General features: G+C 35.9%; 1 protein-coding gene across 1 annotated transcript; it reads right to left on the reverse strand.

The window, feature by feature from the left end:
- Positions 1-1858: 1858 nt before the first annotated feature.
- On the reverse strand, positions 1859-23964 carry LOC102604894 (DNA polymerase delta catalytic subunit). Its single transcript, XM_006339163.2, has 30 exons — positions 23677-23964; positions 20554-20664; positions 19819-19925; positions 19548-19707; positions 18131-18326; positions 17901-18036; positions 17680-17817; positions 17007-17084; positions 16282-16373; positions 15216-15282; positions 15035-15106; positions 12742-12828; positions 12054-12173; positions 11842-11940; positions 11415-11522; positions 11165-11260; positions 11023-11088; positions 8147-8203; positions 7894-7981; positions 7703-7782; positions 7442-7555; positions 6727-6841; positions 6331-6503; positions 6143-6214; positions 3969-4043; positions 3793-3882; positions 3557-3717; positions 2795-2868; positions 2553-2640; positions 1859-2444 (listed from the first exon to the last, which is right to left on the reverse strand). Exons 1-30 carry the CDS (start codon positions 23927-23929, stop codon positions 2357-2359), a joined length of 3261 nt encoding a protein of 1086 aa, XP_006339225.1. The 5' UTR covers positions 23930-23964; the 3' UTR covers positions 1859-2356.
- Between the last annotated feature and the right edge of the window lie 917 nt (positions 23965-24881).

Below are 24881 nucleotides of genomic sequence, written 5' to 3' on the forward strand. Positions count from 1 at the left end.
TTAGGAAGGTAGAAGGTCCTCATGAAAGTTTAGAATCGCAACAACAAATCCGACCAAAATTGAGATATTTTTCAAACTCTTATCCCTTAAAATAATGCAAAAGTGTTAAAATAGTTTGCCTAAAAAATAGTGAACAATAATGGACACGTGTGGAGTGCGGAGGAGTAAAAAGTTATTTAATATTGATGCATTAACTACCCCTACTTATCATTTTATTTACAAGAAGAAGAGACGTGGAGGTTTTTAATTGATTTGGTAGTACTGTACATACATATATACTCCCCGTTTTAAAAAGAATGATCTATTTCCCTTTTTAATCTGTTTAAAAAAGAATGACTTTTTTCTTTTTTTTGGTAACATTTTAATTTAACTTTCCACGTGACATGTTTAAGGCCACAAGATTAAAAAATAATTTTATACATTTGACATAACTTTAATTTAGGACCATAAGATTTAAAAGTCTTGTTTATTTTCTTAAACTTCATGTCAAATCAAACTAGGTCATTCTTTGTGAAACGGAGGGAGTAACTTTTGTATCAATGCAATAGAGATGGTCATGTAGCAGCCAATTTAAATGAAAAGTGAAAAGGGCTTTTTGGTCAGAGGATACATTATTTTTTTTTAAAAAAAATAAAATGAATTAGTATACTGAGCAGACAGGCATCTTGCTGTTGCCATCAGAGTAAAAGAAGCATTTCATTCACAGCATTTGATTTGTCTTTGATAACTAAATAAATTGGTGGTCACGTGGCTGCTCTGACTTCATATTAATATTTTCGTCCACTTTTAATTGTCACAATTTTCTTTAGAGTTAAACTGTAAAAACTTTAATTAATATTTTATGATATTCTTTTCGTATAATTTTTGAATATCTAAAATATTTTATTTAAAAATTAATTAAATTACATTTCGGAAAACACAACATAACAAGGAAGTATATTGCTAGATTTTTATTTTTTTTACTGACGTTTAAAAGGCATATACTGTGGTCAGTATTCAGTAAGTCAACTATACCACTTGATCACTTTTAGATTGATTGTTAATAGATAAGAAATAAATTATTGATGTATTAATATATGTATAAATTATGAAATAGTGAATTTATGTTTTATTTTATATAAAATAAAAGATGCAATAATTAATACATGTAGAAAATAATATTCCTTCCATTCTATTTTATGTGACACCATTGGACTTGACATGGTGTTTAAAAAAAAAAAAAATTGAAACTTGTATTTTAAAACAATCATTAAATATTTGTATGTTGTAAATCATTTCGGTAAGAGTAAAAGGAGAAATTTGAAGTTAAATTATCTCCAATTATATGTGACATTTTTTTTGGAATGAACTAAAAAAAATGTCACATAACACGAAACGGAGTATATAGTTTCACTTATACATAAAATAGGTTGTTTGGTTGCTCATTAACAAAGAGAGTTATTTACGTATTAAAACTAAGCATAATTAGTATCATTTTTTATAGCTTTTTATTAAATTAATAATCATATCAGGTATGATATTTGATTACCATTTTACAATCTCACATACATAAAACAATAGAGTATAAACTATGAGTCAATTTATTTATGCTAGAAGAAGATAGGAAATAAGCCTTACCTATATGTACTACTTAGCCAAGAATTTACTATTTGATCATACATTTTAAATTAAAACTTAGAAAATTTGATTTGAAAAAAATGAAAAATGAAAATTGTGTAAGGAGGAAAAAATTCTCTCAGAAATTGGTCAGCCAATTTTGGGTATCTTGAAATCATTTTGAAGATACATTTTCAAAATCTAATCAAATTTTATGCTCAAACAGATATTTGAAATCACTTTCAAAATCTGATCCAAAATCTATGATGAAACACTCGTTTAATTAGAAGTTGCACTCAATTGGTACAAGGAAAAGGGAACTCAAAACATTACATTCCTCCAGCCATGACTGTACACAGAATACAATATTATACATCACGAAAAGCTATCCCCAGTCATCTAAATCTCATGAACATCTCTAAATCAATACAAGTCTACACTTACAGTCACCTCAATTGGCTAGAAGCTACGAAAGTTTGTCCGAATTCGATCTAGCAAACGATTGGAAGTTTAAACTCATCGAGGCAGACAGTTTTCGTGTATATTAGTGGTTCTTGGATTTGAGGAAGCCTCACATTGCTACCTCATGAACAATCGCGACATCTTCTCTAAGGCACTTGTGGTACCTCTTCATAGTAGTCTCAGTTATTCAGTTCATTTCCAAACTTTATGCTGCTTCCACACCAGAGATAAGAGAATTACGATACCTGGCAAAATGGCAGGTTGGACTTGCAGCAATGAGGACTTCGGGCATTGAAATTTAAAAGTTCCACCGATCTAATTGAGTTTTAGCTTCAGCCATGTCTTTCTGAGCCTTCTTCCTCCGATAAAAGATTGGGCAGTCTCGACTGGTCAAAATCAGGATCATTTAGAAGAATGAAGGGGGAGAGAAGCAATGAGAGCAATAACTAGCAATAGCGACACATCTATCAGTAAAAGTAGAAAGCAACTCGAACCTAGTGCATAGGACATCCTGATGGAGAGAGCCTTGGCATTCTTGGCATTGTGTCCATAGCTTCCCAAAAAGATTCTCCAGTTCAGCCACTGCATTTAATACAGTTATAAACAATTAGCAAGCAACGTTCAAGGAGTTCATAGCTCTCAGTCCTTCCCTAGACATCATCTAAATAGATATGCCACATCATCTCCTTACGAAATTAAGATACACAAAAGAGAATGAGATGAATTCCTAGCATACCATTAGCCACGGATCTGCAATAAAGTTCGGCCTCTCTTCCTTTGCAGTGCTTGCAGATTGTTCGATCAGAGCCACTGGATGAAGGAGCAAAGAAGTTAATAAGCTGTTCTGCAACCTTTACTATAGCTTCTTTCAAGAAAGAAGCAAGCAATACATCCGCTTATCATCTCTTGTCAAAGAGAGATACACAAACAGAGACAGAGAGAAGCAAAATTGTTAGCAAGCTTGTGGGAGCCTTCATACTTCTATGATCTCCTAGGTCCACTTCACCTTTAACCTTTTTTTGCCCAAGAAATAAAAAAAAAAAAGATAAATTGGGACAAATGATCATTTTCATAAAGCAGGTTCATTGATTTGGAGGTGTAATAAACATTGGTAAAAAAAGGCCCATCAACAACAAGCTTTTATAGAAAATGGCATCATATCCATTTTGAAACATATTAACTGCTGCCAAACTCTAAGGTAGTCTTTTATCTCAACATTCCTACTTACTATTCATGTCAGTGACAAAGCATGAAATTCAAGTATAGCTCCTACAATGGCTCTTCCAAGATAAATTACGATTTCAACAGAAACTTAAAATTAACAACCAAATATACAGCTTAGAGAAGGTACACTAGTGCTCCTAGGTTGGAAGTACAAATCCTATGTCAGTAACTCACAAGTCAAGGAGAATGTTGAGAGGAAGGAGGGATTCTCCTTAGAAATGAAACAGAATCTTATCTTGTAAAACATATAGGGACAAGAAAGACAATAGAGCACCTGAGTGGTGTTTTGCATCCAATGCAAGTGAGTTGCTTCTTGGCAAATCTCATAATACCACTGTTTGAAGGGGTCGGAACTGCGATGGATCTTGTGTGATCTCCATGAAGAAGCTCTTTACTTGCATTCTTCAGTATTGGCTCAAAAATCCTCAGAAGTGGCTGATATAAAACACTTCCGTTAAAAAAAGTTAGAATGAGCATGTTAATAAAATGAAAAAATCGAGCCATACTGACCTTACTAATTTGATTTTCAAGATAGTATTGAGGATCTATAGGTATGTTGTTCTCTAACACATATATAGGGTCTTCTGACTTTTCATATGCCTGCTTGTCATGATATAACCATGATTTGACACAAGCACACAAAATGTGGAGATTATAATCACATACTAAATCAGTTGGACGATTACCTTGGCACCTTTTGCAGCTTTAATTATTACGTAAGGTACTCTATCACCAATGCTAGGTGCTGTAGCAGCATCTCTCTGTCATTCAAAAGAAAGGTTTTCATCAATTTCATTTTTTATGATGCACTAAAACCATAAGAATCTCAGAAATGTGGTTTCTGCAAGTTCTGCAATAGTTAAATGGGCAGCTCACTCTGCCACTTGAATACAATGTTACAAGAGAGCAAGCAAAACACCAACACTAAATAAAATGTACCTTAAAATGAATGTCTTTTAGACAACCTGTTCCTTTTACCTTCTTTTGTTTTTGGGTTGAACAAATTATATTTTATAAAATCACATGAAACCATTACAGGAAAGAATTAACAAGAGGGAAAAGGAAAGCAAGCCAACAAAACAAAAGGATAGGTATGAGCCTTTTAGTAGCTTTATATTCTGATCAACCTTTTTGACAAGTGGAACTATATATTCTAATAAACTCGCTTCTCTTTTTCTTTTCTTCGATAAAGAGTGAGGTCTGGGCCAGTATGCACACTCTTCTAATTCCACAAGGTACCGCGTAACTCTGTCCAACAAGGCTAGGACAGAGGTAAGAATAGGGTGTTTGCCTCCTGTGGGATTTAAACATGATTTCCTCATGATTCTCAACCCACTTCATTGACCCCTAGGCCACACCCTTGAGGGTGCACTTTTCTGTTTCCTTCTGAGTACAATGAACCTTCTAATAGTCAAGAAATCCTCCTATCATGAGTTATAAGGGTTGCAGTCTCTTTATATAGTCTTGAGAAATCTCCCCTCGTGAGCTATAAGGTTGTGGTCTCCTTATATAGGCCTTCGGACCTCCTCCTCATGAGCTAACTTTTGGTATTGAGCTAACCCCAACGTTCATTTCTTCACAATTATATTAACGAGAAACAATTGTGAAACAGGGCTTACAAGTCGGATTCGGATACTATGTAAAGGAGTCTGAACACCTAATCCAAATCCAATGAAGGACAAACATATGTTCTAACATAGCTCATAGGGTAACAAAAGCAAATAATGGAGCTATTAATCTTCCAACACATATTTTAACTAGTGTAGAAGAGCAAGTAGAATAAGCTAAAGTTTTTTTGCTACAAGATAATATTACAATATTTTTATTTGATTTGTCTCCTAAAGTAGGATAACCTTTCTTCTTTTTTTGAGAAAGGTAACAATACATTGTATAAACAGTAAAGCTCAGAACCAAAAAGACTATTGAGCTGTTACTTTACAAACAAAAGTATAGGAGGATCCTGTTCTCACGCAAAAACTTACACATTGCCAATTAATTCTACCAGATCCCCAACTCCCCCTCCCCAAAGTCTGTTTACACCAAAAATTAGGATAACCCTATAGGCAGAGTTCATCAAAAAAAGGTAAAAATATACACACAACTTTTCAGTCATAAACTGTTCAAGCAGGTTAGGTTTGCATGAGTTGCCTCAAGGCACAAAAAGTTGAAAAACTAACTTTATCTTGATCATAGAAGTCTAAAGAATATAGAACTGCAGAGGCTGGATTTACTTGATTATATTGGAGGTTGATGCTCACTAGGGGAGCAAGTAATTGCACTGAATCATAAGGTAGACTACGGAGAGGAACTGAAATAACTTCTGATACTCTTCGAGATGAACATCAGAACTGAACTTTCCTCATGCCTAAGTGACCGCTGACCAGTATAAGTCATATAAATAGGACTGGAGAATTTGGTTAAATAACTCATGAACAGCTTGAAACTTCTACATACTAGATCAGTTGGCTGCTAGTACGTATGATTAAACAGCAAATATGAGGAATACTGGAATCCATGGCACAAAAACCAGCACAGAACTTCAGAAAAGTTGAGCTACTGACAACAAGATAACTTAAATATAGTGATGTCTGGTCTAGCCTTATCTAGAGTACTTGAATATTAAACCATCAAAAATTTGGATGACAGCAGCCTTGCCACCAGAAATAAGGAACAAATTCAATACATAATTTAGATGGGAAACTCAAAAACTTGATCGAACAAATATCAAGCAGCAAATACTTGTGTGCAAGATGCCACACATCGATCTTCACAGACAAAAGGACAAAAGTAACTGAACCCCTCTTGAAGGAATCCACTAATGTTTTTAAAAAAATATACAAATAAATTGAGTTTAACCAACCTTGCGCATTCGCTCTGCAAGTTCAACATGTGCTGTCTTTACTTCATAATCATCTCCAGTTTTTGTCAGACCCTATTAACCCTCAGAAGTTAGCAAATGCTAATCACATAAACTAACAATTCCAAAATATTCAAACAAGTTGCAAGAAATAAACGCCCCACGTTTGCCTGAGTTAAGAGTATTCTCACCTTAGTAATAACTAAAAGAGACAGATCCATGCGGTTCAGAAGAAGATCTGAGATAGTATTCTTGACGTATTGAACAGCACCAGGAACATCTCTGTCTACTAGTATTTTATAAAGACACTCGGTTACAAGGTTCTTGACTAAGAGACAATTATCCCTCCGAACAGTTTCGATCCCTGGTGAAAAATGGTAGAACTGTATCAATTTATCAAACACAATATGCACCTAAGAAATGAATAATTTGAATAAAGTAAGAATAATTAAATTTGAAGTAACACATTTGATTTGCTAAGTTTTCAAGGATAATATTATGAAAAAAATTAAAGGTTGACATTGAAGGGTGAGAGAAGTTCCAAGAATATGCTGAAGATGAAAAGGATAGGCCTCGACAGAGCTCACCTTTAGCATCCATTTTGTCATGTTTGTCCGGATTTGTCCATAGAAGGCCAGCATATCTCTTCTTGCTAATCAGCAAATATGGGTAATAAATCTTCTCAAATTCTAGTTTTATTGGCTGAAAATCAAATATGCCACCACCAGCAGAAGGAAAAAATGAAAAATAAATTTTGGTAGAAGAGATAAAAAAATAACATCGGTACACTGCTGAGAACACATCTCAATATTTAAACATTTTAGGATTCTCTTTATTAGCAAGGATCTCACAAGTTAACAAGTTTCCTCACTAGAATACCATAAACCATGATAAATTTACAAAATTGCATCAAGTGGAATAAGTATATCAATACTTCTTATCAAGAAGAAGTTGAACTGATCGAGCACAGAAAGTTTACTCGTTTCTGATGCTTTTTCACTTCTTCCTCTTCATGATATATACCCTAATCACAAATATGCTATAACCATGAAAGACCAAAACCACCTAATGGGCATCATCAAATAGCAATAACTGACCAACTGATTAGAGAATATAAATACTTCATGGGTAACAGTAGTTGTGGCATGTAAGCAGGCTCAGACTTGTCTCAAGAGAAAATGATAGTCAACGAAGAACAAGAAACTGCACTGAAGTGATCATCTGAAGAAGTGTTTAGATGCTACTGGTTTTTTTCAAAAAGGTGTTTAGATACAATTAAATCTACTGAAGGTTAGGACGCACTTTGATAAATGTCCCGCTAATGTAATCAGCAGCTTCTCTACCCAATTTCATAGCCTCTTCCACTGTAGGCACACCAAACTGCACCATCACGGAATCTGTATCTCCATATATAACCTGGCATCACAAAACAATCACTATTAGAGGAACAATTTTTTGATAAAGTTAATAATCTAGTGATAACCAACCAGTGATAGTCTTGACAACACCCATAAGATATTAATTGGGAATCTATAACATCTATAAAAACTTCAGATAATGTACCTCAGCACTGTGTTCATAGCCCCCGAGTACTGTAAACTTGTCTTCTACAAGCTTTTTTGTGTGCTCAATCATCTGTCGACCTAGGAAGAACAAACAAGTTCAAAAGGCAAGTACTTGAATTGGCTTTCTATACAACAAAATCTCAATAGTTCAGTGTCATGTAATAAAATTGCTAGTAATAATTGCATTACCATAGCTAGTAACACTTGAAGATATTTCTAAACATGGTAATTGACCAACAGTAGCCCCAGTAAACCCATATACTGAATTTGCACTGATCTGAAAACCAGAAGACATCAGTAGTTATTGACCTGACTAAATTCTTTATAGTCCTAATGTCATTGTAGTACCAATAACAAAGAGAACCAAATTCATATATCTGCCAAGAAAAAGTGAAAGAACAAAGTTACAAAATTGGATATTCACTAACAATACATGAATTACCTTCAAAGCTAGCTGACGGCCATCTAAGACAGCTTTGACTCGAGGATCTGTGGCTTCCTGAAACCCAAAATATACTGTCATAATTCAAAGTTCAGAGGATAACTCAAATATTTATCTACACATCATCTGTTAGATATGCAAAAAAATGGTGAGTAGACTAATACTCGAGTAAACACATCGGGCTTCTGATAGGCAGTTCACCAGCTTCCCACAACTTACTTGGGCATGTCATTGGGGCACAAACATAAGGAGCAAGAAATTTGGGATGGCATAATTGAAAAGACGGAAAAAATTGGCCAATTGGAAAGCTCAGTATATCTTTTTGGGAGGGAGAGTCACTTTAATAAACTCTGTGTTGGACTCTCTTCCAACTTACGTTATGTCTTTATTTCCTATGCCTGCCAAAGTGGAAGAAAGACTTGATAAACTGAGAAGAGATTTCTTGTGGATAGAGAATAAAGAAGGGAAGGGTTTACATTTAGTCAAATGGCAGACTGCACAGTTACATAAACAATCCGGTGGACTTGGAATCAGAAACTTGGGGTTGCAAAATAGATGCCTTTTGTCAAAATGGCTATGGAGGTTCAACACTGAGGAACAAGGCCTGTGGAGGGAGGTGATAGTCAACAAGTATGGGTTGAATGGAAATTGGGTCTCCGGCACTGTGAATAGCACTTATGGGGTGTCAGCTTGGAGAATAATAAGAAATTTTTGGCCTGATCTAAGTAGACACATAGTCTACAAGGTGGGAAATGGGACTAAAATCCTATTCTGGAAGGAGAATTGGAATGGAAATGAGACACTGATGGTCTTATTTCCAGACCGGTTTTCCTTGTGTACCAATCCGGAAGAAACAGTGGCTGAGGTATGGTCTACTCATGGATGGAATATTGTGTTTAGAAGGCCTTTAAATGACTGGGAGATTGGGAGAGTGGCTGAGCATTACATGCTCTGAACGGGTTCAATGGGTTATCGGCAGAAAAAGATTCAATCATATGGAAATACTCTAGAGATGGAGGCCTTTCTGTTAACAAGCTATATATTAAGGAGGTGAAGGAGCATCCAGGTGGTAAGCTTGGCCCCTGGAAGCAGATTTGGAGGAACAAGGTGCCAACCAAGATGAAGTGTTTCTCTTGGTTGGTTGCCAGAAGAGCATGTGTGTCCACACATGAGAAATTGAAAAGGAGGGGTTTCTATATTGCCTCTTGGTGCTCTCTCTGTAATGAGACTGAGGAAACCAACAACCACTTGTTCCTCCATTGCAGAGTGACAACATAATCGTGGAACCTTTTTCTCGGACTAACACATACAGAATGAATTATGCCTGAGCATACACCAGATCTACTTAGTTGCTGGATCAGCAGAGGGGGGAGAAAATCTAAGAAAAAGTGGTGGAGTATAATACCATCATGCATTTGGTGGTCTATTTGGAAAGAAATAAATAGCAGATGCTTTGAAAACAAGGCTAATTCAATAGAGAAAGTCAAATGGAACTGCCTGACTACTTCATATTTTTGGTGTAAAGAGGAAGGGATAGAAGAAGCTGCACAAATTTTGGATTTTATTGGCACTTCGTAATCTATTAGCCTTTTTGTTTTTTCTCTTGTTGGGAACCAATTTTTGGAGGTCCCCAGTATATCCTTAATGCTGAGGAATACATCAATATCTTCTCAAAAAGATAGGCAGTTCACTTCAAGAAACTGGATTCTTTATACTAATTTGATGCATCAGAAAAGTAAGAAACAAAATGCAGTTGACAGAAGCTGGATATGGAGCCATGGCGGTGGCAAATTGAGAATTCTCATGGATCAAACGACAATTTAAAGAACCGAAGTTTAGAGAGATTGGTAAAATGGAACTTTTGTATGCTAGAATCAAGCTACACATCAAGATGCACATCTATTCAAATGCAAGGCATAAGGATAAAAAGAATCTACATAGCATGAAATTACATTGTGTCCCTCAAAAGCTCTTTGCAAGTTGTTATGGATTTTACAATCTTGCCATAAAATATCAGGTTACAAGAGGGCCCAGAGCCACTTTTAAAGTTTCCATGACAATCAACCTTCTGTAGAAAAATTGATTTATCCATTTTAACGGCAAGAAAATAAGAAGAAAAAAACTAGTCATCTGCATTGTCCAATAGCATATAATACTAGTGTTGTGGAAATAAGATGCTCAGTGCTAGGATGTGTATATGTAAAAATATACACCAAGTGTTTGGTTGCAGTAGTGTAACACTGACAAATGAAAACACTACGAATTCCTTTTATCACTTCCTTAAAAAGGAAATTTTAAGAGCCAATAAATCTAGTGAAAGGAGGGCCGTATTGAGTGTACCTATATACAAACAAAAGAAATCTCAAGTAAAAAGTTTAAAGCCCTACTTCACAATCAAAGTATCCTGATTTACCAAAAAAAAAAACAGATTTTGGATTCTCTATGCTTAGTTTTTGTCTCTTACCCATAGAATTAAAACATTTGAGATATATGCATATGCCGACTGCATATAATCTTAGATGTGGAGGATTGATGTCCTTGATTAAACCCAAAGCTAGTTGGATCAGAAACCACTCCCAATAAATCCAGAATGATTCTTTCAAACGTTAGATGGAATCAAATTCCAAAGACTGAACACAACAACAACATACCCAATGTAATCCCACAAGTAGGGTCTGGGGAGGGTAAGGTGTACGCAGACCTTACCCCGACCTTTGTGGGGTAGAGAGGTTGTGTCCGATAGACCCTCGATTCAAAAGTAAAGTTAATCAGAGAAGGGTTCTAAGAAAAAAAATGACAACAAAAAATCAAGATACAAAGCAAAATGAGGCAACAGATAGTAGAAAAATATAAAAGAACAAAAATTTAGTGAACACCTTTAAATCTGCTTTTGCTCTTTTACGAGCAGTCAATAGTTCTTCAAGAATTTCCGGAAGTATTCCCTGACAAAAAACAATTAAATTATCATAATCGAAACAAGAACATAAATACCGGAATTAAACCAACAGTTATATTTACCTTCTGTAAGGTTGACTTGACAAACGTTTCACCAGAAGGGGTCTTGTTGACACACTCTGGAGGAAGGTTCAGTTTGCGAACCTCTTCAGGAGTTACCTAGACATGAGGGAAGAAAACCAAAACTTAGAACTGGAAGCATTAACTTGAAGTTCTTAATGCTCAGCACTTAATTCTAAGGTTTCACCAACATCAATTGAACACTCGGGTAAAAAAGAAATATCATGGTCAAGACTCAAACAAGAACACTTACTAGCGTGCAGTAACATAAATTATATGCCATCATGATTGATGGATATAGAGATGCAAAATCCAACGTTGCAATTGGCTTCTCATAGAAACCAGCCCGTGCCTCCAAAACCTGTCCAGATATTTTGAAAGGAAAAATACACAAGAATCAAGACTTACAGTTAGTACCTTTAACCTAAGAAATCAACATCAAAGGATATAAAAGGTGTGTGATAGTCAGATTTGATATCCTCTAAACATCCATGTAGTTTTTTTATAATTGTGGTGTCCAGGGCCAACTTGAGCGCACCTCAACTAATACTCGAAACATATGTTTAACAAGAGTAATATACCAAATATAAAGCTTGGCACAACAGGAGTTATACAAGTGCTAACTTTTCTTTACAAGATAAAATATCCAGCTATATGATGGATGTTACTTATTTTCTTACCGTTGCCCCCTCAAACGTTCCTTGTTCAGATCCAGCCTGTTTTGCATTTGGTATGACAAGATCCTTTTGCTTCGCCTTCCTTAAAAGTTGAGAAAGCACCTGAAGATAAGAGGAGATTTGAATAAGTAAGATTAAGACCTTCATTAATTGCAAACAAATGAGACCTTAGTTAATTTTCCACTAGAGGAAAATGAAGCAAGTATAGCACTAACCTTAATGCTTTGCCCTCTTGAGAGAAGAAAAGATATAGGTACACCAGTGACTCGAGCCATCTCCACATAGTTATAAATGAACATTAATTTGTCCAAAAGCCGTTGTGGGAGATAAGCATCCTGTAACGGAACTAAAGCATTCAGTTTTCTTGTTGAGTGAGACTGAATATTCACATCAGCAAATTACATTTCATTCGAACTCATCTAGAATACCAATTACTACATTTTATAAGTCATTGGCCAAAACTACCCATTGCTCGTTATCTACATGAAACAATCATTACGTCCAACTGTATTTGGGAAAGGATGACAGAGGTGTATCAACGTTTGGCATAATCAAAATCAAACAATAGTTCTATCTTTATTGACCACTAGCTCACACCCTTGAATGTTGTAACCAGTATCTTCTTGATGAAAACAATGAAGTTATATTTGGTTTCTTTACATGCAAACATCTTTTGAGTGGAGCATTCTACACCAAAAGGCTGTTGCTATAAGCAATAAGAAATTTAAAACTAAATATTCCTAAAGCAGAATTTTCCGTATATCCCCCTATCTAAAGAAAATTGTATGCATGTCTAAATCCAAAAAAATCTTAAAGAATTAACTGTTCTATGAAATAAGCAATACTCAGCACACAATTAAATCCAATTCAATAATATCCTTCAACCGGAACAGAACTATACACCTTTAGACAATATACAGCAAGCCGGCGCCTCGTTTCTGCATTGCCATTTTGAAGATCTGATATAATTGAATGATGGACATCCTCTTTCTGCAGGCATAGCAGTAGTATTAGAAAAAAAATTACTTGCTCTAAACAACACAAGTATATTCAATAGGAATAAGGATAGGGGAAACAAGACAAATGAACAGATTATAGGCATAAAAGAACATAAAGGAAAACAAAAATATAAAAGACCCTCTATCACAATTTTCAGATAGCACCGAATACAATGATATGTTGATAATAAAGGTCAAACAATATGATTAAGATGTCTTCCTTTCTGCCCCACTGGATAAAGATCTGAAATTAAACTTCACAAGTAATTTAATAAAAATAATAGTGCACCAGCGCAGAGAACTTAATTAAAGAATGCACTGGAGCTAGAAATGACCAACTATGTTGTATCAGGCAGAGTGTTTCCAGTCAAGAATTCTCACATTAGAAGATTAAAGTTGTGGAAATGAGGACGCTAGATGGATGTGTGGGCTTACTAGGAGAGATAAAATTAGAAATGAAGATATTTGGGTCAAGGTGGAGTGACCTTGGTGGAGGAGAAGACAGAAGCGAGCCTAAGATGGTTCAAACATGTGAAGAGGAGATGTACGGATGCCCCAATGCGGAGGTGTGAGAAGTTGGACTTGAATGGTTTCAAGAGAGGTAGAGGTAGACCATAGAAGTACGGGGGAGAGATGATTAGACTGGACATGACATAACTTCAACTTACCGAAGACATGACCTTAGATAGGAGCCTATGGAAGACACAAATTAGTGTAGAAGGCTAGTAAGTAGTTGAGTGTTGTCTCACTTATGCTTGAGTACTAGTAGTTGTAGCAGTATTCTTATAGTTTCTTGTTCTCCGATTTCTATTACTTTATGTTATTTCTTGTACTTTGATTATAGTATTGTTTTGTTGTAGATATTGTTTCTTTTTTTTTCTCCGGAATGTTTTGTCGTGCTATCTTTAGTATTTTGCCTTGGCTTCTTCACTTCAGTTATTTCTTTTCCCCAGATTGCGTTGTTATGTTTTTTTCTTGAGCTGAGAATACTGGAAATAACTTCTCTACCTCCCAAGATAGGAGTAAGGTATGTGTAACACTACCATTCCCAGACCCCATTTGTGGGGCATGTTGTTGTTACACGTGAGCTAGAAATACGGTGAACAGTGGGCAATAAATGAAAATGCGGACTTCTTCGATGCTATGTGCGCTTCCCATTGCTGTTCATGGCTACTCTGAACAGCAATTTGATTGAATAGGATCTTCTCATTTGATCTTTGATTCCTGGCTCTCCCTTTTTTATTCCTAAAAGAGCTCTTCCATTTGACATTACCATTTTCAAAAAAAAAAAAAAGAGCTCTTCCATTTGTTTTTTTCCATATCAACACGAGACACAAATAGGGGCAAGTTCCCCAACTCCTCCTTGCTCACTGGAATCTTCTCTCTCCAACTGGTCATGCTTCCATTGCATCTAGGCAGCACCAAATAGACACTAACGCAAAAATGAGATACTTGAAATTTATTAAATTTAAGATGTTTTGTTCAATGGTACTTGAGGTTGTTATGTGATAGCTGGTAGCCAGACCATGTTGAAGTTACCCTTTTTTCCACATAAATGTGTGCTGTGGTGACTGGAAAAGGATCAGATTTTAGCAAGTGCACTTGTATTGAAAAAAAATCACAACTTTTTACACATGTTCCTTGCACAAAATTGAGTATTTCTTCTGTTCTTTTACTGAATTCAAGGTTGCAATCACAGATTTTTTCTTTTCTAACTTATGTAGATCAAATACAGCTCAAGCCATTAATTTCACAATTAACATGCCAAAATCAAAATAGAAAGCTAGCAAGTAGACTTGTGATCCTTCAAGCTAACCAACCCTGTACACAAGGAAACTACAAAGCATTACCGCAAGGATGGCATCACTCAACTTGGTTATCAACATAAGTAGAGAAAGTGCTATGGATGGCATCCCTCCAACTTTAATCAGAGGTCACAGAAACTCCTGGTAGGTAACGCTTCCCCTATGGCGGGTCCTACGCATGACTCCGATTAAATGGACCAGTGAGTTTTAAGATATCGGATACACAAAGCAAAAATAAAGAGCATTTAAGTGTTTGAACATAAACAAGAGCACATATAGGGTCATCACTCAAAATCATGTACAAATTTATTGGCAGAAGGTACATGGTTGTGGGCAGATGTAGCAGTATGTGAGTTGTGACAAGAAACTATAGATAGAAGAGCAAAAACTAACCTGCTCATTAAGAAAATGTGCTGAGACAGAATTTAGTGAGTAAGAACTTAGCTTATAATCCCTCTGCACAGCCTGCGATACAAGAGAATAACAGATTTACTGCCATTCAACTGTTTTCCTAAGTAAAGTTCTTTCTACAGCAATTAGAACAGCTTGTTGATACAGCCATAATGAACAAAACCTGAAATAAATCAAATTGAACTCTCCCTTCTATTGTTATTTCTTTACTTTCCCTTGTCCCATGCTGTCTGCAACACAAAACGCATATATCAGTCAACAGCTTCTCAAGTTTTTTTTTTGATAAAGTCAGCTACACTAAACACAAAACTCAATTGCATGTACTTGTCACCCTTAGGGATATTTTTCTTTTAGATTTTGATGATCACAAATAGGAGTGGCAAAATTAGCACATGAAAAGCATGACCCTCCCAAATTGACCCACTCATTTATTAACTCAGACCATCAAAAAAGTTGGTTGATAGCCCAAATTGACCCATAAAACATTTTGTCAAAAAATATTCTCAAAACAACATTTTTTATTTGATACATATATATAGCTCTAGTAAAGGAAAAAACAGTTTAATAGGTAAATTTTTTTATAAAAGAACAAACAAGGAAAGTAAATCTTAGTAAGAATTGGGTGGATTGGGTTATGACCCGCAGTTTAGTCCATTTCAGCCCAAATAAATATTGTGCTGGTTATTTTATTAACTGAGGCAATTTTGACACGTCCATTTGACAACCCTAATCACACACAATTAAATGAAGAATAAATCAGTTTCAGCATAGCCTCGGGGAAATTTGCTTTTATGATCACAAGCAACTAGTTGAAGACTGATATTTGAGTTTCAGTCGTGTGAATTTTTGGGAAATGTTTGAATTAAGAAATGCTGCAACTACACCTTTGGAGATGAAACAATGCTCTAGGAGGAAAAATATGGGAGATCCCAATTACTCCATTTTACTGTCCTATTACAAGGAGAAATATTAGAAAGATTCTGATAAGCGGCAACTAATTGGAACATGTTTTAGGTTAGTACACAATCCCATATTTCAGAAACCACATACAGTGATGGAATATAAATGCAAACTGAACAGGCCATGGTTTGATACCAATATAGTCAACAGACACCAAGTGAAAAAAAATGCAGTTTTGTACTGATAGAATTTTTACCTACAGATAAAGTAGAAACCTAAAAGTACTTCTAAACAAATAGAAGATAACAAACAAAAAGATATAATATGACCTTGAGGAAAAGGTTGCATCCTTTACACGAACCCTGCTGTTTCTGATGCGTCCAAGCACAGGAAATTCTGCCATCCCTAAGACTTCAGCTCTCTGATAAGAAGATAAAATGCCTTTAGTAGTTCAACATTACACATCGAAAAACAAACATGACCTAGCCTTTCCCAGTCTCTTTTGGGATGGGAAGAAACAAATTTTTCTACTTCAGTTCCACCATCAGCTTCACAGCTAAACCACAATTTATTTTTTATTTTTTAATAACCGTGGTGTCCAGGCCAACTTGCACACACCTCAACTAATTCTATGGGATACTTGTCACCTCCCACTAGCAACAGGGACCAAGTAACTCTGTCCACCAAGGCTAGAACAAATGGAAAGAAATCACCTAATCAACAGATTTGAACCTGAGACCTCATAGTTCTTTCCCACTTCATTGACCACAAGGGTGTAGCTAAACAACGATTTATCATGTAGTGCTTTCCTTTACTTCTGCCTACGGACTTTTTATAGTCCTCGTCTCTTAATCCAGTTAATAATTAAGAAACAACACTTTTGGCTACTATATTAACAAATCAATTGTTAAGCTTGCCCAGCAAATCTTATTCACTTTAGCTCTCATATTATTATTTTGGAGCCATTATTTAAACATATAACTACATAAGAAGCTTGCTACCCGGAATACAATACCTTTTACCAATCAAAAAAGGGAAAACAGAAGCTCATTACCCGGATGAGATATGGCAAATCAAAGTTGCAGATGTTATATCCAATTATTATATCAGGGTCCACTTCCCGGATAAGGTCCTGCAAGTCAAGAAGGTTAAAAGAAAACATAAATTGGTCATTGGTATTACTAATAGTAGATACATCTTTTTCTTACAAAAAATTGTTTTCGGGGAAGTATTCTGGAATAGTTTTATGCAATTGTGCAAACTAATGTATGAGACTGAAATGGCATATCCAAACACACTATGTTCATATTAACTATGAGAAAGTCCCACCACTTCCTCAGCACCAATCAACCAAGATTCATATGCCAAGTAAGGGAAGTGTAAATAGCCCATGAAAGTTAAATTTCCATCATTATTTCTAACTCCTTTTTCCATAATTTTTAACTTCTAACTTGTCCAAATTAGTCTGTTCAGCCAGCTTCACTCTTCTGCTTGTGCATTACAATCTGGAGCATAAAACAACACGGACAATGTGAAACTCTCACGCTAAAAGAAACCGTGTAAAAGGGTAAGTGCCATCACATGAAGCCAAATTGAAAGAATCAACTGCCACACACAAAAACTCTGCTCGCCTATCCAACAAACCCCCATTCCCACCACCACACAAATGAAGAGAAATGGTGGAAACTGTATCCAATTAAAATACAAATTGCATGCAGAAATATTACCCTCCAAGCCCGCAATACTTCTTTTTCTGTGTCAAAGGACATAATATCAACCCCAACTATCGGTGAGCATGACTTAAGGGTCATCACATTCCGAATTAATGGCTGATCCTGTCCCTGCAAGGTAACCAGATTGGCCACCTAGAATGAAGTTAAAATCTTGTCAGCAACAGGAAAGTAAACAACATATATTTTCCAGATATATAGAATAAATTGGGACTAACTTGAATAACAGGATCTTGTGTAGGCTCGGGAAAGTGGCCTTTACGACCAGCACATTCAATATCGAAACTCAATATGCGAAATGGAGCCATCTTCGAAAATTCTCCTTCAGGAGAATGGCTTATCAAGTCAGAATAGCTAAAAGAAAATGTTAAGGAAGTTCCGGATGATGATCCCTTATGGATAGAAAGAATGCACTCTTAGGTCATATATTCATCATGCATTAGGATACAGACAATCAAACTCTAATTGACAATAGGAGAGATTCCTTGCAGCTTTCTTGTATTTCCCAACTGGAACTTCAATCCAGTTGCCACCAACAATATTGCAGTCAATCATGAAGCGAAGGGCAAAAAGAACATTACTTTCATAGGTAAGAAAGCTCTTCATACCAAGCCCGTCAATTTGAATACCTCTATCGAGAATACCTGCCCCATTTTACATTTCAATCAGGTGGGAAAAGCAGGAAAAGGTATTGGTAATAGAATCAATTCTATAAAATCAATCAGAAGTTAAACACGTTATTGCAATTCTGGTGCATCCAATTATGTTGAAGAACATAACCCAAATTCTGTCGAACATACTCTTCTCCAGATTTCAACAAGTAAACTTAAGTGAGAAGAATAAGGAGAAATTTCACAGGAAGCATAAGATGCAAGTATATTATTTTATGACTCAATGTGAAGTAATACACTAAATTATCATGGCAAGAGCAGGCAAGACTGGCAAGCTAAATGCCATATTAAATATAGCACAAGCCCACGCAACTGCTCAATTGAGAAACCTGTTTAAACACTTTTGGGATAAAATGAGTAATGCCAAGGACAGTCTAAGAACTTATTAGAGCTGGACTGGATGTAAAATGAGAAATGAACAGAGGGCGTTGGAGAACCTTTCAGCTGTGTTAGGTGGTTTGGAAGGAAACGAGCCAGCACTTCAAGATCTAAACTGCAGCTGTTTGCAGTTTGAAACATGAATGACTTAGCCTGTTAATTTCTGTTGTAATCTTTTCCTTTTTTTAATGAAATAAGAAGGATATCATTAACAAAAAGCATCAAGAAGATGCAAGCATTACAAAGAGATTATCAGCTCCCAGGAAGGCAAAAAAAGCTATCACAAGTTCACAACTATCAACATAGATCTATGGAGCTGATAAATTCTAGGAAAGACTCGACAGTAATTACAGACGAGTGGTTCACCCAAACTAAGAATACTGATCAAATACGTAGCTTCAGAGAAGAAATGGGAGTTGGGATGCCATCAAAAAACCTTTTGTTCCTCTCTATCCAATCCCGTAAGCACCAAAAATACAAGCAGGAACCAAAGACCAGATCTTTTTGATGGACTTCCCAACTTTCTAGGTTCTGTTGTAATCTTAAAATATATATATATATATATGAGGACACAATGATAGAGTTTACTAGTTGTTCAGTGCTAAATACAGGGGTTAAATTAACCCAACTGAACATCATAAGTAAACATCTACTTTCCAGCACTGTCTTAGATCTTGATATTTCTATCAATAAAACTTTTACTATGTGTGCCTGTGTGCGCGCGTGTGCCCCAAGCACAAAAGAGTAGACTAAATCAGAAAAGCACCGTCATCAGAAAGATACAGTATAAGTGAATAAGTGAAACAGAAAACATACCGCGGCAACTGGTAACCATTGTTGGCAATGCCACTACAATCTTGAGAAAAGACTGAGAAGCCTGTTGTTGGTAATACATGATGCTTCTTTTCTGAACTACTTCAATCCGACGGACAAACTTAGGGGCATTGCTGTTCCTATTCGCCTCTCTCATCCTACCCTACACCAACCAACAAGAATAATATAGCAACTGCAGCATTTGCCGTTAATAAACCAAACTGGTGAAGAATTCAATCATAGCATGCTTATGCAAACAAGCAGGTCAACATACCTCAAGAATTTGGTGAAAACGGGAGATATCGTCAGGGCCCATTCCAGGAGGGCAGCTGATATAGAAGTATGGTTCAAATCCATGTACAAAACAACAGACGCTATTTCCTGACCAGGCATAAACAGACATTTCTTAGTAAGTGGAAGACAAGCTACGTCAACCTCAATAAATACATTAATGATGGATTCCAAAGTATCGTGTTCCTTCTGAACTCACTCCGCACCCTACCAAGTACCACCTCCACTTAAGCTTTTGATGTTCATTTCTAATATCTAGTGTAATATGATAGCATAGAAAATACTAAAAAAGAAGCTATAATTTTTTTCTATAAAGGAAATGGCACAAGAACCTCTTTAAACAATAGAAACAGAAACACAAAAGAAAAATACTACAACTAGAGAATCCACGAAGATACAACTTTAACTCAAATTTGTACCAATATGTTATACACAGTCAAGAGAAAATCTATGTTCCAAATTGTGCTTGGTATCAGCGTGCCTCACAAGCTTGCAGCCCTCAGAACGATCTAATTGTTTTTAATTTACAAAAAAACTGCTTCACCGATTAAAAAACAACAACTCCCATTTCATGACGTGCATTTATACCTCTAGGAGACTATTATATTACTTGGAATGCAAGAATTATATCTTCTTTTCTAGATCAATAGCACCATATCTACAACACAACAACAAGAATTGCAAATGCATATGACAACAGCATTAAAAATTGACAAACCTTCCTTTGTGACCCCGAAGATTCTTAAAATAGCAGCCTGACCAGAAGAATTAGGCAGCAATTCTTTATGGCTCTGTGCAATAATGTAGTCAATTTCCAGCTGCTGAAACGCTGAGACAGGACCACCAAATTTCAACAGAACTTTCAGAATGTGATTGTGAAAGTTAGAACTTATTGAAGTAATTGATGTATTTTGAAACATTTTTGTTTTACCTAAAAATCCAACTTCTTATTGTTCACTAAAGTATTATAAGATCCACATGTACATCTTGCCCTCAACTCAATATACAAATGCTTTTTTTGGATAAGTCAAAATTATTCATTAATAAACACCCGAATAGTTATCGAAAGATAATAAGTACAAGACGTGCATTGTGACTCTACTTGAGTCATACATTGTCTACCACCAAGTGTGAGTCACTTGCTTAAACTTGCTTAATAAGATTCCATTTGAGCTCAGGAAATAAAACAATTGTTGCTCATACCAAGAGCACGAAAAAACTTCAAAACTTTTGTTTTCTTTTTGATTGGTAAAGAGAAGGCTTCAAAATTTTGGGAGCAACAACAGGTTTCTATTTTTTGTCAATACTTATAAATGGCGTCAGACTAATGTCAATATGAGCAATCCAAAAGTAGGTACTTTTCTTCCTATTCTGTCTTCAAAATTCAAATTTTTGCTTTAGGTTTTCTGATATTTAATAAATATGAAAGTCATTAAACAATGAAAACAAAAACTTTTTTGAATTATACTCCTTAATTGAGTACAGAACAATTCATTCACACGAGTACAAACCAAGGAAAGAATAAAATATAAGAATGTTCCAAATTAATTAAATAAATAAATAAAAAGAACTACAAAACTAAGAATCCTGAACTTAAATTTTAAAGTAAATGAACTTCAAATTCCTATAATAAACGAAAACAGCTTCCACATATAAACACTTAGGTTGTGTTTGGTATGGAGGAAAATATTTTCTATTTTTCCATGTTATGTTGGTCAAAATTTATGGAAAATATTTTCCTGGGGAAAATAAATTCTTTAAAAATGAAGAAAATGAACTCCGTAGCGGACATAAGAAAACAAGTTCCACAAATAAGAAACCCGCGTATTTTCTTGGAAAACAATTTTCAAAAAACATTTTCCTTACCGAACAGACATTTAGACTAGCTTAGCTTAACTATTTTAAAAAATCAAAAGTACGTAAAAGGGACTAAATCTCAACTGCAAAAACCCTGAGTTAAAGAGCATTACCCAGATGTAGCTTTTAGACAAGTGTAGGCTCACTCGTTTCTTTTTAAGTCAAACTATATACAATGTAAAGAGAGAGGGACTTAAATTTAGTGTTCGTTGACCTTGAAAAGCCTACGACAAAGTCGTAAGCGACCTTCCATGGAGATGTTTGGAGGTGAGAGGTGTCCATGTAGTTTACATTAAAGTGATTAAGAACATGTACGATGGAACCAAGACTCGGGTAAGGACAGTGAGAGGGTACTCAAAGCACTTCTCTTTCATGATTGACTGAAACGCAAAGCAGAGTTAACGTGAAGCTGGAAGTTTGGAGACAGACCCTGGAGTCTAAAGATTTGAAGTTGAGCAGGACTAAGACAGAATTCTTGGAGTGCAAGTTCAATGACGTGATTAATGAAGCAAACGAGGACGTAAGGCTTGATACTAAAGTCATCCCAAGAGAGGAAGTTCCAAATACTTAGGGTCTGTAATCCAAGGCGATGGAGAGATTAACGATGATGTCACACATCGTATTAGAGCGGGATGGATGAAATGGAGGCTCACACTTGGTGTTTTGTGTGATAAGTATTTTTTGAAATAGAAAATTATTTGATTTGTGTGATAAGTATATGTCGTTAAGTTTTGTCTTCTGGGTCGAGCTTGTCGCACCGGGCTTGCCTAGTGCGGGTTACCTTTCCTATGTGGTTTGCGAGCTATTGCATAGGAGCGGGGGTTTTACCCTATGCGCACCCAAAGGGTAGCGACTGCGGGTTTCCCTTGTCATAAAAAAAAAGTATATGTCGTTAAGACTAAAAGGTAAGTTCTACAGAGTGGTGGTTAGGCCAACTATGTTGTTTGGGCAGAGTGTTGGCTAATTAAGAATGTTTGTCAATAAGATGAAAGTAGTAAATATGAGGATGCTGAGATGAATGTGTGGGGACATCATGAGAGATAATATTAAGAATAAAAAGATTCAGGACAACATGGGTGTGAACCCCGTGATGGATAACATGTATAAAGGGAGGTTGAGATAGTTCAGACATATACAGAGGAAAAACGTAGATGCCTCGGTAAGGAGGTGTGAGAGGTTGGTCATATGGTGTGAGGAGGAGGAGAGGTGGGACTAAGAAATTTTGAGGAAAGGTAATTAGACAAGACATGTTGCAACTTTAACTTACCAAAGACAGGACTCTTGATAGGAGGGTGTGGAGGTTGAGTATCATGGTAGAGGGATAGTAGGTTGCCAAGCAATTTTCTTTTTCATCCTTGGGTATTACTCCCATTCTTACGTTTGTTTTATCTTAAATCTCTAGTATTTCTTGTTTGTTTCTTCCATTTTGTTTATTTTATTATCTTCTTGTTATTATTGCTTACTTGTCATCTCTTCTTGAACCGAGGATCTATAGGAAACAGTCTCCCTCCCTACCCTTACAAGGTTGGGGTAAGGTCTGTGTAGACTCGACCCTCCCCAAACCCCACCTTGCGAGATTATATTGGGTATTTTTTTGTTGTTATATATACTGAAGTTCTTAAACTATATTACAATTACATCAAAATGTCAAATGCACGCTCTAATATAAAATTAAATCAAATAAAAAATCTGCACACATTGCTGAAAAGAGCAGCCGGAGCCGTGCTACTCCGCACCAGCTGACTTGAAATCCTTTGTAAGAAAAGCTTAACACCAAATAAACTTCAGAAACCCTAAACATTCAGCACCGTAATTGAGACAGACTCCACCAAATTCACCAAATAATTCAAAAATCTAGGGAAACAAGAAAAAAGAGCTTCCAGAAAAAGAAATGAACAATACATTAACCAAGCAGAAACAAAAAAAACAAAGGCATGAAGTCGAAAATTAAGAGCAAAATGTTTCTCAATTACAATCTTCTTACATATGCTTTGTGTCTGAGCGATGTAAGCTTGAGATAGAGAAGGACGTTTCCACTTCTGAAGCCTCTCCTTTATGGCATTGCTCTCTTCGAGCTCACGAAGGACCTGCGAATCTTCTTCGTACTGAAGCAATGTCTCTTCGAGGAATACATCCTCGTCTAGGTCCTCTTCTTCCATGACGGCGTGGTGTTTCTGCTGCTGTTGAGGAGACGGCGTTGCTGCCGCCGATCGCTTCCTAGAGTTACCGGTGTTCATGGTGGTTCGCCGTAGTTGGGAGAAGAGGGTTTAGGAAGTTTTAGCTGTGTGCAAATTCCCGCCAGTTCATGGGGTATATGTAAACAGAGGAGAAGAATTGGAATTGTACTTTTGGTACCTAAAGTTTCATCTAAATATCAATGTGGTCCCTGAAGATATTATAGTAATCTAATTGGAAATATTTGATTTGTAATTAATTTGATTTAGTCCTCAGAAATTGGGAAAATTCTAATTATATTCTCTGTTTAACGATGTTACTCATAAAACGGGACTAAGTGTTCGACAATTAGAAGAAGCTTAGTAGATAGTAATAGTAGTATGTTTTCTTGTTATTCGTCCATACTAATAGTTATAGTATTCTCATGTAATTTTTTGCTGTTCGATTTTGTTACCATGTGTTGTTTCTTGTATTTCGACTATCATATTATTTGTTTATAATTTTTGTCTTGTTCTGCTACTATTTGTTGTTTTTATTACCATATATTATTTCTTATACTTGCGTTCTTTAGCATGCACAATGCACTCGAGAATGACTGTAAAATGTAAAGGACCATTTTGGTCAAATGTGCGAGGTTGATGACCAAATAACAAATTGATATACTAAAAATGTTAGTGACTAATTGACACTTAGCCCTTTTTAATATGCAATCACCCGTCAAGATAACCAAGTTGGTTGAATAAAAAAAGTATCTGAATGGATGGTGTCAAGTTTAAAATCTCTTTAATGTTTTTTCGATAAAACTCATCGCAAAAGACTTGTCTAGTGCAATTTACCTTTCCTATGTTGTTCCAGAGCTATTATACTGGAGCAAAATTTACCTTGTACGCACTGATAGGGCAAAGATGACTGAGTTGGTTGATGAAGGGTCTCACATTCAAATCACATGAATGCTTTCTCGATCAAACTCACAATTTACAGGCTATTACATTTACCACGTGCACACTCAAAGGC

Source organism: Solanum tuberosum, unplaced genomic scaffold (assembly GCF_000226075.1).
Source record: "Solanum tuberosum cultivar DM 1-3 516 R44 unplaced genomic scaffold, SolTub_3.0 scf00008, whole genome shotgun sequence".
Lineage (NCBI taxonomy): Eukaryota > Viridiplantae > Streptophyta > Magnoliopsida > Solanales > Solanaceae > Solanum > Solanum tuberosum.